Source organism: Stomoxys calcitrans, chromosome 1 (genome assembly GCF_963082655.1).
Source record: "Stomoxys calcitrans chromosome 1, idStoCalc2.1, whole genome shotgun sequence".
Lineage (NCBI taxonomy): Eukaryota > Metazoa > Arthropoda > Insecta > Diptera > Muscidae > Stomoxys > Stomoxys calcitrans.
The window spans coordinates 35,568,546-35,582,599 of NC_081552.1; the positions used below are offsets into that span (position 1 = coordinate 35,568,546).

Below are 14,054 nucleotides of genomic sequence, written 5' to 3' on the forward strand. Positions count from 1 at the left end.
CGTCCACAGGTTGCAGATAGTGAATGCTTCATATGAAGTAACTGTAATTGCCGTAGCGGACAATCAGCGGTATCGAGTGGAAAAACTCAGTGAGAGGCCGGGAGGCACCGACTCTTGTTACATACTGAGTGCCTATGATTAGAGATGGGTTTCTACCAGATGAATACTCAATGCTTGGGTATTTATTGGGTAAATACCCAATAAAAACCTTTCTTGGGTATTTATAAATTTTCAGATATTTTGCTAATGAAATCATTTTCCAAAAAATTTTTCATGATTTCGTACTCTTTGTGTATAAACCTGACCTTCTGATCTCATAAAATTGGAACTTAGTTATATAGACCGATCTCCAGATTTAAAGTCTTGGTTATTGGTTATTTTCCATCCGATTTCAATGAAAACTGGCACAATAAGTTCTGGTAGACCCCTACCCATTTCTGTGAATATATTCCAGATCGGACCATATTTGAATATAGCTGCCCTATAGACCGACCGCCCGATCTCCCGATATGGGGTAGTAAGGCCATAAAAAATCCATTTATTACCCGATTTGGATGAAAATTGGCACAGTGAGTTAAGGTAGACGCCTAGCCATTCCTGTCAAATGTGGTCCAAATCGGACCATATTTGGATATAGCTGTCATATAGACCGATCTTTCGATATAGAGTATTGAACTCATAAGAGTAGCATTTTACATTCGATTTCGATGAAATTTGGTACAGTGAGTTTAGGTAGACCCCTACCCATTCTTGTCAAATGTGGTCCAGATCGGACCATATTTGGATATAGCTGCCATACAGACCGATCTCCCGATATACCCCATAAAAGGAGCATTTTTGATTCGATTGAAATCGTCGAAATCGGTTGGAAAATTACCAATTTATTGCCTCAAGACTTTAAGTCTGGAGATATTACGAGATCAGAAGTTCAGGTTTATAAACAAAGAATACAAATCATCAAAAATTTTTTGGAAAAAGTTTTTTTGTACCCAAGATATCTGAAAAATTATAAATAGCCAGAATTTGGTTATATATGGGTAAATACTCGGGCATTTACCCAATTCACCGGGTAAATACCTTTTGGGTATTTACTCATCGCCCATCACTACCTATGATGCTTTATGTGGCAAGGCAAGGTATTGGCGCCTTTAAATAACCAATGGCCATCGTGTTCCTACGGCGATCGGTCCTATGGACCGAAACGAGCTTTCTCATCTTTAGGAGATGGACTAGGATCGCCACATGCAAATGTGGCTACAAAAACAACAACAGTGACAGTTTAATGATTAGTTTAATAGTACGATCACAAATTACATTCAAAGTTGTCAAGTCTATAGAATTTATAAGAGGATTACTTTCAAAAAATTGAAATGATGAATGAACCAAGTTTTGGGGATGCAACGCCTTTTCCAGGACAAAATTTAATGGATGCAATAGAGTACATATAGCCTTTTGTAGCGCGGTTTTCTAACTCCTTGCCGATAGAATTAACGACATTTGTCAGAAGTTATCGACATTTGTCGGAAGTTAACCACATTTGCCGGTAAGTGCTATTCTGTATTAAAATTTTTCGGCAACTACCGACGGGCGTACCGTCTTTCAGGCGAAGATCTTCAATGCAAATCCTGAAAGCCCAATTGACCTCTACGATATGCCATTAGGAGGGCCAAGCACCAAAATAGAGCTGGCAAATCATCGATATTCGCTCCATTCGATAGTTTCAATATTTTTCTTCTTAACTATCGATAAAATCGACAAATTTGTTATATATATCATAATAAAGGGTGATTTTTTTGAGGTTAGGATTTTCATGCATTAGTATTTGACAGATCACGTGGGATTTCAGACATGGTGTCAAAGAGAAAGATGCTCAGTATGCTGTTGGACGCAACGTTACGGTGAATGAACACATTTCGAACCGAACACTGATTTTGGTAATAAAATTCAATGATTTGCAAGCGTTGCTCGTTAGTAAGTCTATTCATGATGAAATGTCAAAGCATACTGAGCATCTTTCTCTTTGACACCATGTCTGAAATCCCACGTGATCTGTCAAATACTAATGCATGAAAATCCTAACCTCAAAAAAATCACCCTTTATTTTATTTTTAACATGCATGCATAAATGCTGCGTGAGGTATGTAACTCCGCCTTTAGTTAAAATTAGAAGTTTGGCGATGGCTTTTATTTTACGTAAGAAAACGACTAGTTGTGCTCTTTTTGGGCGTCGTGAAATGTTAAATTTTCCCTAGATGAAAAAATAAGTTATAGCGAAACGAAACTCTCATCAGTATCTTCCGTTTATTTTTTATATGGAGTTTCACAGCGAAAACCGAATATAGTACCAACCTTTACTAACAAAATCCAGAATGCACTTATAAGGTGAGGGCAAGCGAACAGCTGAGTACAATTTTTTCATTTTTGTTTTGATTTTGCAGTAACTCTAAATAGCAAATTGTTTTTGACACAGCTGTGATTTTTTTCTAATATCTTAAAACGTTATTTTATATGATCCCATATTCCACACATAAAGCTTGGTACTATATTCGGTTTTCGCGGTGAAACTCCATATAAAAAAATAAGCGGAAAGTATTGATGAAAAGTGTTCGTTTCGCTATAACTTGTTTTTCATCTAGGGAACATTTACATTTCACGGCGCCCAAAAAGAGCACAACCACAGTCTTGCAATTACAACAACATTGTTTTGATACAGGTGGAAGATGTTGGCTAAGGCTTTTGGAATGTTGGGCTTACTTAACTTATACCAATAAAAATACTATATAATCTAGTTTTTTTATATAGTTTTGTGTTCCATTATTTAGTAATTTTAAAGGGGTTGGTTTTGGTTGGAATTACAACAACATATATGAATTTGAAAACGGTCCACACGCTCACATTTGCGTGTAACATGTACGTAAACAGCTGATAAATTGATTGGTGAAATATTATTTTTATATGTAAATGGCAACATTTTGGCCAAAAAATCAAATGTGGTAACCTTGTCATACCACCGAAAGAACGATTTAGGGAAATTTTTGCAAAAAAAGAGTAGTACCAGCCATAAGCAACAAAACAGTGTTATAAGGGCGAAAATACAAATATAAAACACATTTGAAGAAGATTGACATTTCAATTTACGGTACTTGCCAAACAAGGTAGTTTCGTTGGGGTTAGATTTTTGTTGTTGTGCTAATGACACTACATTTTGTTGTTGTTGTAGCCATATTTTTATGTGTAGGTGGCGATCCTCGTCAAGCTCCTCTAGGTGAGCAAGCTTGGTCCGGTCCAAAGTACCGATCGCCGCAGGAACATGGTGGCAATTGTTTATCTAAAGGCGCCAATAACACGCCTTGTCATATCGAGCATCATAGGCATGACATAATTACCAGGTGGTGTACCGTTAACAGCTGAGTACAATATTTTCTCGCGAAGGGCACTATCTGTCAACGAGTTTTGGATGTGTGAGTGTATTATAGTTAAACCATAACATACACAAACAACGAAAAATGGCGCGAACTAGTAACATACACAAAATCAGAGTTGCACAAATCACTGATTTTGACAGATAGTGCACTTAATATTTTGTTGATGGGCAACTTAATATATCTCGATCATAGGCACACAGTATTTTTGTAGGGTTTACCAAATAAAAATAAATCCCAATTTTCCAGGATTTATTTTTAAATCCCAAACCGGAATCGGATTTTATGGCTGAATAATCGATAAAAGTACTAAAATATGCAACTGTTTTCTAAAATTGTGTATGGTTGCGTATGATATGCCCGTTCATGTATACGCATGTATGGTTGTATGTGTCACTTAAATCCCGAAAAATGCAGTGTAAACGGGCAGGATTTGTTTTTCTATTTGTTAAATTGTTTTTTTTTTTTATTTTTTATTATTTGTTAAATCTAGATCATAAAAACTTCAATGGAAACGTCCCATAAGACATTCCGCTCGATACCGCTGTTTGTCCGCGACTACCATTGCAGCTACTCCGTATTCCACAATCCGCAACCGGTTGACGCGCACGGTCGCTCGCAGCTAAGCTTCTCTGCACTATCTATTAAAATCAGTGATTAGTGCAATTGTGATTTTTTGTATGCTACTAGTTCGCGCCATTTTACGTTGTTTTTGTGTGTCATGGTTCTTAATTATAATTCACACACACAACCAACCAAAGCTCGTTGACAGATAATGCACTTTGCGAGAAAAAATTGTAGTCTGCTGTTTACTGTAAACTACCTGGTTATTATGTCATGCCTAATTTAACCATGAAGCAACGAATCTTTCGCTGGCTGCATATCGGAAATCAAGTTCACACAAAGTCGATGAGTTTCTTTTATAATCGATTATTCGATTTTTTATAACCAGAAAATTGTCTTCTGCTTTTTGACTTTTTCGTACCAAAAATCGAATAATCGATTAATAAAAATATCAATTTTTGCTTCTCGCTTCATTCCTGTTTCAGTTTTTATCCGTAGAGGAAGGATGCCTTCTGCTTCAATTGCAACACCAATACCAACAACAACAACAACAAATAATAAACTAGTGAAACAATCCTCCGTGAATTCAATGAATTCTGGTGGCCCGATTGGATCTAGTGCTGGCAGCGGTGGTGGTGGTGTCGGTGGCGGAGGTGGTAGTAGTGGTAAGGGCAATAAGAAAATAACGGAAAGTTCAATCAAGTCCAACAACAGTAATAGCAGCAGCGGCAGCAACAATGAGACATCAAGCAACAAATCTGCGAAGGAAATAACCAACAATGTGGTGGCAGCTGCCGTCACCTCCTCCTCATCGTCGTCGGCTGATCAATGCACCAGCGCCAGCAATAACAATGGAAAAAATTGGGAAACTAATTCGACCGCTGGTAATTCCGTGGTTGCGGCTCCCTCGGCCGCCTCTAAAGATGCTGGCAATGATGCCTTGAATCCCATGAAATTGACTTTTACCACAATTGAGCATAAAATACGCAATTTGGAAAAACGTAAGGTGAGTATGAGTGGTGCCGTAAGTGCGTGTGTGTATGTGATTTGGAGTCGAACGACAATTGTTGGTTGTGGGGTGCGCTCCACAAAAAGTGCTATGCAATAAAGAACAAAAAAAGTTAATTTAAATGCCCAAAAAGTGATGAATATGTAAAACCAAGGTGAACTGCAATCCGAGCTCCGTGATTGTTGTGACTGAAAATTTCAAGAAGTTCTGTTAACCAATTCATAGATTTTCAAGCAAGTCTCCACCCTTGTCCCCTCCCTTGAAAGTGAGAGGGGTTTTTCGTGAAATTATAAAAGAAATACATAGGCGTCTGTGACCGGCAAAGTTTTTCACCCCTCCCCCATAAGTTCTAAACATTTAGTGAAAAAGATTTTATTTTAGAAAGTGAACATACTTAAGCTCTGGCTAAGAAAATTTTGGGCATCTAAATTGAGATTTAGGACAAAGGATGGAATTTTGCTTGTTCTTTGTCCCATTTTTCCACCATTTTTTTCTTGCATTTCATTTCATTTTGTGTGTTCGTTTTTGCGGATTTTTTCGCGACGCCATGTTTAGTATAAAAATGCTTTTGGGGTTGCCAGATGGAGTTGGCATCAGATTATGTGAAAATTGAAAGTTCCAGTTTATGGAAATATGAAAAAGAAATTATGGAAAATTACGTAAAAACGATCACATATTTTTATGCAATTGGTCTTTAGTCATCTGTGACCTGAGAGTTATTTTCTTGGCTCTTCTATGTGTGTAGGTTTTATGTTTTTGCCATGACCCTCAATATGGCAATTCTCTGCTTTGGCATGTGTTTTTTGTAGTTCTGTTTTTGTATTATTTCTCTGCGGTTATTGTTGTTTGTTCTATCGTCATTCGTTGAATGTTTGCACTGTGAGGGATGTGTGTGTGCTCAAAAAGGGTGGTGGTGTTTCAATACTCGAAAGAAAGAAACAATCGTTTTCTATTTTTTAATTGTTACTGTTTCGTTTAATGGGTTATCTTCAATGACTGAGTAATATACATATGATTTATCATTGCTAATTTTTCTAATTCCATTTATTGGTCATGATTCACATTTGTTTATTTACCATGATGTTCGGGGGCTCACCACTCATTCTTTCATGACCTGAATTGTATGGTCTATTTTGAATAGTTGTATAATTTTAGTAGTTTTCGTACGAAAATGGGGAAGTCTAGACTTTTGTCGGCTGTCACAAGTAGGCTGTAAAATAAAGTAAATGTTTTTCTTTTTTGAGAACTGCTTGCCTGCTAATATTGGCTATTTTGTATGTTGAAGTATTGTTTACTTTTATTAAAACTATGCGTATGCACCTGGGTACATAGTTGGTCGGTGTTTTTGAGTCGAAGAATTTACCCAAAGTCCGGTTCGAAGTTTGCTCAACTTACTTTTGTCTTTGGCATAACATTTGTTCCACTAGTCGAACTTAGAATAGATTTTCAAGCGCCACGATCTTCTGAGCTCCTCCAATTGTTAACACCTAGTTTCGAGGTATCTCTCCACTTGATCTGTTCATCGGAATTTTGGTCATCTCATTTACCACAATATTTACTTGCAAAGGACTTTTTTTCGCTGGAGCTTCTTCATTCATTCTGACAACAGGAACCAGCTAACGGAATCGTTATTTTTGCTACGTTTAACTATCCTAATGTGTCATGCAACTCGTGGTTCATGCAATGTCGATATTCTGCATCCGTTCCGTTCTATATGACCAATCGCCGCGGGAACATATTGGGTTGTCCAAAAAGTAAATGCGGATTTTTCATATAGTCGGCGTTGACAAATTTTTTCACTGCTTGTGACTCTGTAATTGCATTTTTTTTCTGTCAGTTATCAGCTGTTACTTTTAGCTTGCTTTAGAAAAAAAGTGTAAAAAAAGTATATTTGATTAAAGTTCATTCTAAGTTTTATTAAAAATGCATTTACTTTCTTTTAAAAAATCCGCAATTACTTTTTGGGCAACCAATAACATAATATTAAAAGGCACTAATAACTCGCCTTGTCGTATCGCCATCTATCCAACATCTCGTAAATTTTTTAAGCAAGATATTAAAGAGATCACACGATAAGCTGTTGGTCTGTCTGAAACCTCGTTTTGTATTGAACGGTTCGGAGAGGTTTTTTCCTATTCTCTTGAGTGTTTTCCAATATATGACACGGTGGGAATAACTTGTCTACGGCGTATGTACCGGATACAAGGTGGGCTTGATAGTGTGCAATTATCTTGCTAAATTAGATTTTAACCTCCCCCTACAGTACGCTCAAAAGTATTTTACATGCGTTGTAAGGTAGAATTAAGCTGCTATCACACTATATGTTTTTGTTTTATTACATAATCAAATTGTTAAAATTGCACACAGCTTGATACGAATGAAACTATCATATGACAATCACATATCAAAAAAACACATGACGATTACAGCGTGCTCTATTCCTTTTGTTTAGATTTTAAGGTATATCATAACTTTCACAAGTGTGTTTGCAAAACTGATGAGTGATAGTAAATTGACAATTTTGGCATACATGATGAATTGCAAAAGTGACATACCATTAGCCAAGCACATATAGAGTGATAGCAGTTTTATTGAGACTGCAGTTGTCTCAGTGTACAGCACACTGCTACAACAACAACAACAGTTGTCTCGGTGTACAACACACTGCTACAACAACAACAACAGCAGTTGTCTCCTTTCTTGTTTATGAGGTTCCAATCAACGGGTATGCTTTCTTCCAACCAGTTTGCAAAGACAACATGCACATACCCCACACAGAGTGTTGCCTCCGGTTTAAAACAGTACTGCTAGTAAGCCATTTGCTCCTGCTGCCTTGTTGTGAGACCTTCTTCTGACTTGGCGGTATAACCAGGGATTGTTTCTCCGGTGTCCTCGTCGCCGCCACTATCGAATGCTAGCAATTGTACCTGTTATTAGATTTCCCTCTTTTTGTGCAGTTGTTGTTGAACATAACACGGCATTGGCGGCAGAGATACCCGGTATTCAGAAAATGTTTGAAATAGTGCAGTATCAACGAGGAATGGAAAATAAAATTTTTGAAATGGTACTAAAAAGGTGCTTTTTGGACCGGAAGAGAAGTTCAAAAATATTCGATTCGATATTATTTGCAAATTCGTCCATGAATAAGGAACCGAGGGGATACATATCTCATATTATTTCGGTCCGGTACAAGTTAATGCTCAATGATAAAGGACCTCCCACTTATTGGAGAACATATCACGGCTGAAGACCTAGGGGGAGAAACCACCGCTGAATTTTCTTCTGATGCTCTCGTAGGGATTTTAAACAGGCGTTCAGGGTCAGAGACGGTCATGGTAACCTCTGAGGTATATTAGCCCCGAAGATTCGAGTGCAGAAATCAAAAATAGTTTTCAGTAAAACTTCTACCTTACCTTTTGTTTGCCTTATTTGTTCACCTCAAAGCAAAACAATGTAACTCACAATATATAAATTATATGGTATGGTATACGAGTACTTTACTACTTTTTGAGCACTGGTATAAGAGAACTTTAAGTAAGTTTCCTATAGGCTCGACAATTCGAATAAGGCAAATATAACTAAATATGAACCGATATTGCCTATTTCCAATCCCCAACATCCTGAATAACGTGAGTTTGGCAGTCGCACGGACCTGACAATATTGACCAACAAGTGAGTAAACCTGTTTCGTCGGGGTAAGTTTCGTGAAATTAAAAGTACTCGCTTGCAAGGAAAAAAACTTTGAAAGACATCCAAAATCTTCCTAAAATAATCTGTGCTACTAAATCGGTTTCGGGGGTACTACGGTACTCCTGGGTCAAAAAAGTACTGAAAAAAGTACTCAACGCGAGGACGTCGAGTATGAACTTCTCAAAGTTGGACATTGTTGCGATTGTCCTAGTGGCCAACATAAAGATTTTCACACTCGACGCCCACGCGTTGATAATGTACTATTTCAAACATTTTCTGATGACCGGGTTTCTCTGCCTGCAAGACCGTGTTATGGTCAACAACGTCAACTGCAGGAAGAGAGAGCGTTTTTTGGTAAGGCAGAAATCGGTCTTTGGTTCCTCAACATAGTCTATTAGACCTGTGCTGTCCTCTAGCTAAGTATAAGCTAAGACTAGGACGCTGCCGTTAGTATATCGTGCTGGACCTCAAGTGTCGTCTTATGTATTTTTTTGCGATATCCAGTAAGGTTTCCTATCATCGCTTCGATTTTTCTGCAATATCTGCTCTCGATCCACATTCCCGTTGCCTTAAGTCTCATAGTCGGCAGCCTTGTATAGGTTCAACAACTTGAATTAGCAATCCCATGCCAGCCGGTTGTACGTACCAGATTGACTCGATGAAGTCCTTCATCGGCAAGGGCTGCCGCCTCAGTGTACAACACAGCTACAACTACAAAATCTTGAATTATATACAGTGCCCCATTTGGATTGGTACTCATCGCGCCGCCTCTTATAAGATTATATGTTCTTTGGATCTTTTATAATGCCTGCACTTTCTCTCAATCATCGTCCAACAAATAAAGTCATGTTTCAAAGTAAAGGAAATATCGAACAATTTGCAAAAGTACTTCTACAAAAATGATCTCTATTTTTTTAGACAAAGTTGGAAGGCTATCGTGCCCTTGATGCCATCGGTAAGGAGTTGAGCGTTGAACAGCGGGCTGCAGTAAATAAATATGATGCGGTATTGGCAACTCTTGAGTTTGCACGTGATTTGGTGAAGCAAATGCAGCAATTCGCCAAGGATGCTGAAAAGGAACAGAAGAAGCAGGCTCGCAAGGTAAGTTTAGGAAATGATCATAATCGTCAATAGAGCCATTCAATTTGAAATTTCTCTACAGGATTTGATTGCCAAGGCTCAAGCTGAAACTACTAAGATACGTGAGGTTTTGATTATACAAAACATTCTGTCTTGTTTCACTGATGATGCAGTGCGCAACGATTTCATGACTGCCGAACATGGTGCTACCAAACTGGAACCAAGTGAAATGGATATAATTGAAAAATTGTAGGCCAAAACAACCATATTTTGTTTAAGAATTTTTAATATCTTACTTTTCAAATTTTAGTTGTATGGATGTTCAAACAAGACGTCCCGAAACCGCCGAAGATGTCCCCTTTGCCACTTCAGCCCAGAAGGCAGCGGAAATATTCTCCATGACCATAGATGCACGTCCAAAGCAGTATGGGGAAACCACTTATGAAAATGTGAAAAGAATTTTCCAACGCATTCAAGCTTCGGATTATTTGGATAAAATCTATTTGACAGATGTTGTGGAGACAGAAATCAAGGAAGAGTGCAATGACATGGACAACAATGTCATGGAGGAGGGCAGTGGTGGTGTGGTGGGAATTGATACTCTGGCCAACGAACAGGAGGAGAATGCGGTAGGAGGTGTAACCAGCTTGGAGGAGGGAATGGAAAATTTGCATGTGGTGGAAAATGTTGCCACTGGTTCTGTTAATGATGCAAATGAAAGCGTAATGACGGCACAGCAACAACAGCAACCGCCACAACATCATCAACCACCAATGCAACAGCAACCGACGCCTCATCATGGTGAAAATTTGGAAATGCAGCAGCACCACCACCAACAACCACAGCAGCAGGTAATGGCCAATATGCCAGCACCGGGTCAGCCATTGTTGCAAACGCCTATGGCTCCCCCTGCATCGGCTGTACCTGCTTTCCAGACTACAGCTACTGCTCCTGGACATTCCGGAGCCACGACACCCGTACATGTGGCCATGTATGCTGCCTTACCTGCACCAACACCACAACAGATGCAACAAATAGCTCCCGGAGGTGCCATTATTGGTAATGTACCGCCCCCAGCGGGTCCAGGACAGATTGTAACGAATGCTGCTTTGGCGGCTCCGCAACAGCAAGCTGTCGCTGCTGCAGCTAGTGTTCCAACACAAACACAACAGCGTCAAATGCTTGGTAGTCCGGCAAACGCAGCTGTGGCTGGTATGGCACCACCAATGCAACAACCACCCCCACCTCCGCCAGGTCTATACAATCCCACACCTGTGCATGCTGTAGAGCAGGGGTTCTTTAAACATCCTTCTCATCCACAACAGCAACAACAACAGCAGCAACAACAAGCGCAACAACAGGCGCAACAACACCAACAGTATTTGCAACAAATGCGTCCTTTGGCTGAAGTCATTGGTGGTGGCAATTTCTATTTCCTGCAGGACAGTGAATTGGATTCCCCCGAACTGAATGCACAAGGTCAGGTTGGACCACAGACTACTATTATCTTTGAACAGCAACAGCAACAACAGCAGTCACAGACACAGGCACCGCTGCCACAGCAGCAGCAAGCGCCTCAGCAACCACAGCTTATGCCACAACAACAGCAGCAGCAACATGTGGCCATGCAAAACTTGCCACATCAGCAGAAGCCCTCTCCCAATCTTTTAACTGAACAGAACCCTCAAATTTTGACAAATGGTGGTGGCCCACCCACAACACAGGTGCCAATGCCACCCCAGCAACTTCAGCAAAATGTTGCCCAGCAAACACCTATACAAACTCAAACATTCACAAACCAATCATTCCCACAAATGGCGGCAGCCAACCAACAGGCAGCCAATGTTTTAGCCAGCAACTCGTCAAGTCCTTTATTCCATCAACAGCAGCAGCAGCAGCAACAACAAACACAACCCATGCAACATCAAGCACCACAAAGCCAAAAACCCATCCAACAACAACAGCAGCAACAACTGTTTTCACCTGTGCAAGCACAGAATACACAGAATATGCAGCCAAACTCCCAACAACAACAACAGCCACCATCGCAAATGCTTATGTCCAGTTCAGTGGATGCTGCTCAACAGGCTCCTGGTTTGATGTTAATCAACCGCTTGGCTGCTAATGCAGTTCCTCAAAATCATTTGATGCAACAGCAGATGCAGCAAACAATGCCACCACAAAATCAACCACAACAACAGCAACAAAGTGGTTTATTGCAACAACAACAGGTGATGGGCGCAGGAAGCGTTATGACACCCCATCAACTAACCACTCCCAACCAAAATGATCTTAATAACACCCCCAAGAGTGCAGGCTTCCCCTTTGACAACCCCGTTGTAACCGGTCTCAGCTATGAGCAACAAATGCAGAATCAACTCAACAACGCTGCCAATGTCCTCAAGAAATCGTTGGGCGTTAGAGACGATGAATCGAGCAAGACCTCGGTGCCATTGAATAAAAACGATTTGATCAACGAGTGGACAGATGCTGGTTTGAAGGCCACAGCAGTTGTTGCTGCGGCGGCAGCGACAACAGGTGATTTTAAATCTTCCAATGTGGCCTCAGAGGCGAACAAATGGAATACAGCAGAGGCAAATGCCAACTCGCCCATAACGGTGCAGCAAACACAGCAGCAACGTAAAAATGAATGGACCTCTTCAACGGCGACGCCCAACAACGCCAATGTCTCGGAGGGCGGCGGAGGCGGTGGCTATGTCAGTGATAATCGCAGCGATGCCAGCAATCATTGGCATTCCCAAGATTCCACCCAAGGTTATGGACGTAATGCGGCCAACCGTAATCAGGGAAGTGGAGGATCAGGGGGAGGTGTGGGTGGTGGCAACCCAGGCGGTGGCTATCAACGACGCAATGACGAACGCAGAGATGATAGAAGACCTGGCGGCAATACTGGTGGTGGCGGCTACCGAGGACGCTCTAACTATGGCTCAGGAGGACCTCAACAAAATGGCAACACCAGGGGAGGCCAATCTGGTGGTAGTGGTATTTATTTCCGCAACAATGAAAACAACAACTCCGGTGGCGGCTACTATCAGAATGGAGGCGGCGGTGGCGGAAATGTTTACCCCAACAAAGATGGAGGTTCCCGCTATGAGTCCAGCGGCGCGGGCAACTACCGTGGCCCCCGCACCTCAGGCAACAATTCGGCGAATCCACGCAATGGACCCCCACCCAGGCACATGGGAGGCGGAGGCGGACGCACACAGGGTGGCCAGAGCAACTCATCCAACACAAACTCGAATTCATACATGAACTCGCGGCAGTCCTCAAATCGCATGCCATTGGGTTTAGAGAATAAGAACTAGACACAAAGATGCGCCGCCGTCTCAGCATGGAAGGATAAAACACGAAGATGAAGCTATCCTCCTAAGAGCAAAACCCAACAAGAAACAATTACATTACAAATAATACAAATGAAATATGTAGCATTAAACCACAAGAAATAAGAGAATTTTAATATTAAAATTCATACGTCGTATTTAGAGAAACAAATAAGTAGTAGTATGTATTACAAGAAGACCACTGTCCCCTCATACACATACAGGGGATAGTTCAAGTCCCGAAACGCCCCACCCGCCCTACAACCTACATCCTACTCGTACCCTAACATGTCCTATACATACAACACACATACAAACAAAGACCAGACCGGACCGTTTTAAAAGAACTCTTGTCCCTTTTGCAAAGGTGCCAATGGTCACTGTTAACATAGACCTTGGCAGAGTTTTTTAACCCAAAAGCCATATTTATAACTGAAAATGAATTTTAGTCTAAGGGAGAAACCAAAACAAAGTTGTCTCTTCTTATGGCCGTCCGATTCATGTTCTTCATTTATATCCTCGTCTCCCCAGCGCTCCCATCTCATATACCCCACTTCCAAAAACCAAGCGCATCCTTTGAAATTACTTATGAAGCAGAAGGCAAAAAACCTCTTTTTTTCATTATTATTATTATTATTATATGATAAAAACAAAAAATTTATGTATTTAATCTTAAAACAAAAAAAAAAACATATGAATATAATAATTAAAAACAAAGAACAACATCCAGAAACGATTACAAAATAATAAAAACATGAGATACTTATATTTAAATAAACAACAACAAAAAAAGAATAACCAACAACACGAAGAAACAAAGCAAAAGAAATCCTTTCAACAAAATGATATACCTAGAAGATCTTCTCTATAATTTCTCTCTATTAACCGCTGAAGAGAAGACCAAACCAATAAAACACAGGAAAGCAAGGAATATATTATTATTATAAC

General features: G+C 40.1%; 1 protein-coding gene across 1 annotated transcript; it reads left to right on the plus strand.

The window, feature by feature from the left end:
• The first annotated feature begins 4,441 nt into the window (after positions 1–4,441).
• Positions 4,442–13,904, plus strand: LOC106092415 (caprin homolog). Its single transcript, XM_013259275.2, has 4 exons — positions 4,442–4,992; positions 9,604–9,786; positions 9,848–10,014; positions 10,076–13,904. Exons 1-4 carry the CDS (start codon positions 4,492–4,494, stop codon positions 13,089–13,091), a joined length of 3,867 nt encoding a protein of 1,288 aa, XP_013114729.2. The 5' UTR covers positions 4,442–4,491; the 3' UTR covers positions 13,092–13,904.
• Positions 13,905–14,054: the final 150 nt, after the last annotated feature.

Bases quoted from the DNA above. Each gene is read 5' to 3' on its own strand.
- LOC106092415 (XM_013259275.2), top strand. From the start codon at position 4,492: ATGCCTTCTGCTTCAATTGCAACACCAATACCAACAACAACAACAACA. The intron at 4,993-9,603 runs GTGAGTATGAGT...CTATTTTTTTAG, and splicing joins GCAATTTGGAAAAACGTAAG to ACAAAGTTGGAAGGCTATCG. The intron at 9,787-9,847 runs GTAAGTTTAGGA...ATTTCTCTACAG, and splicing joins AGAAGAAGCAGGCTCGCAAG to GATTTGATTGCCAAGGCTCA.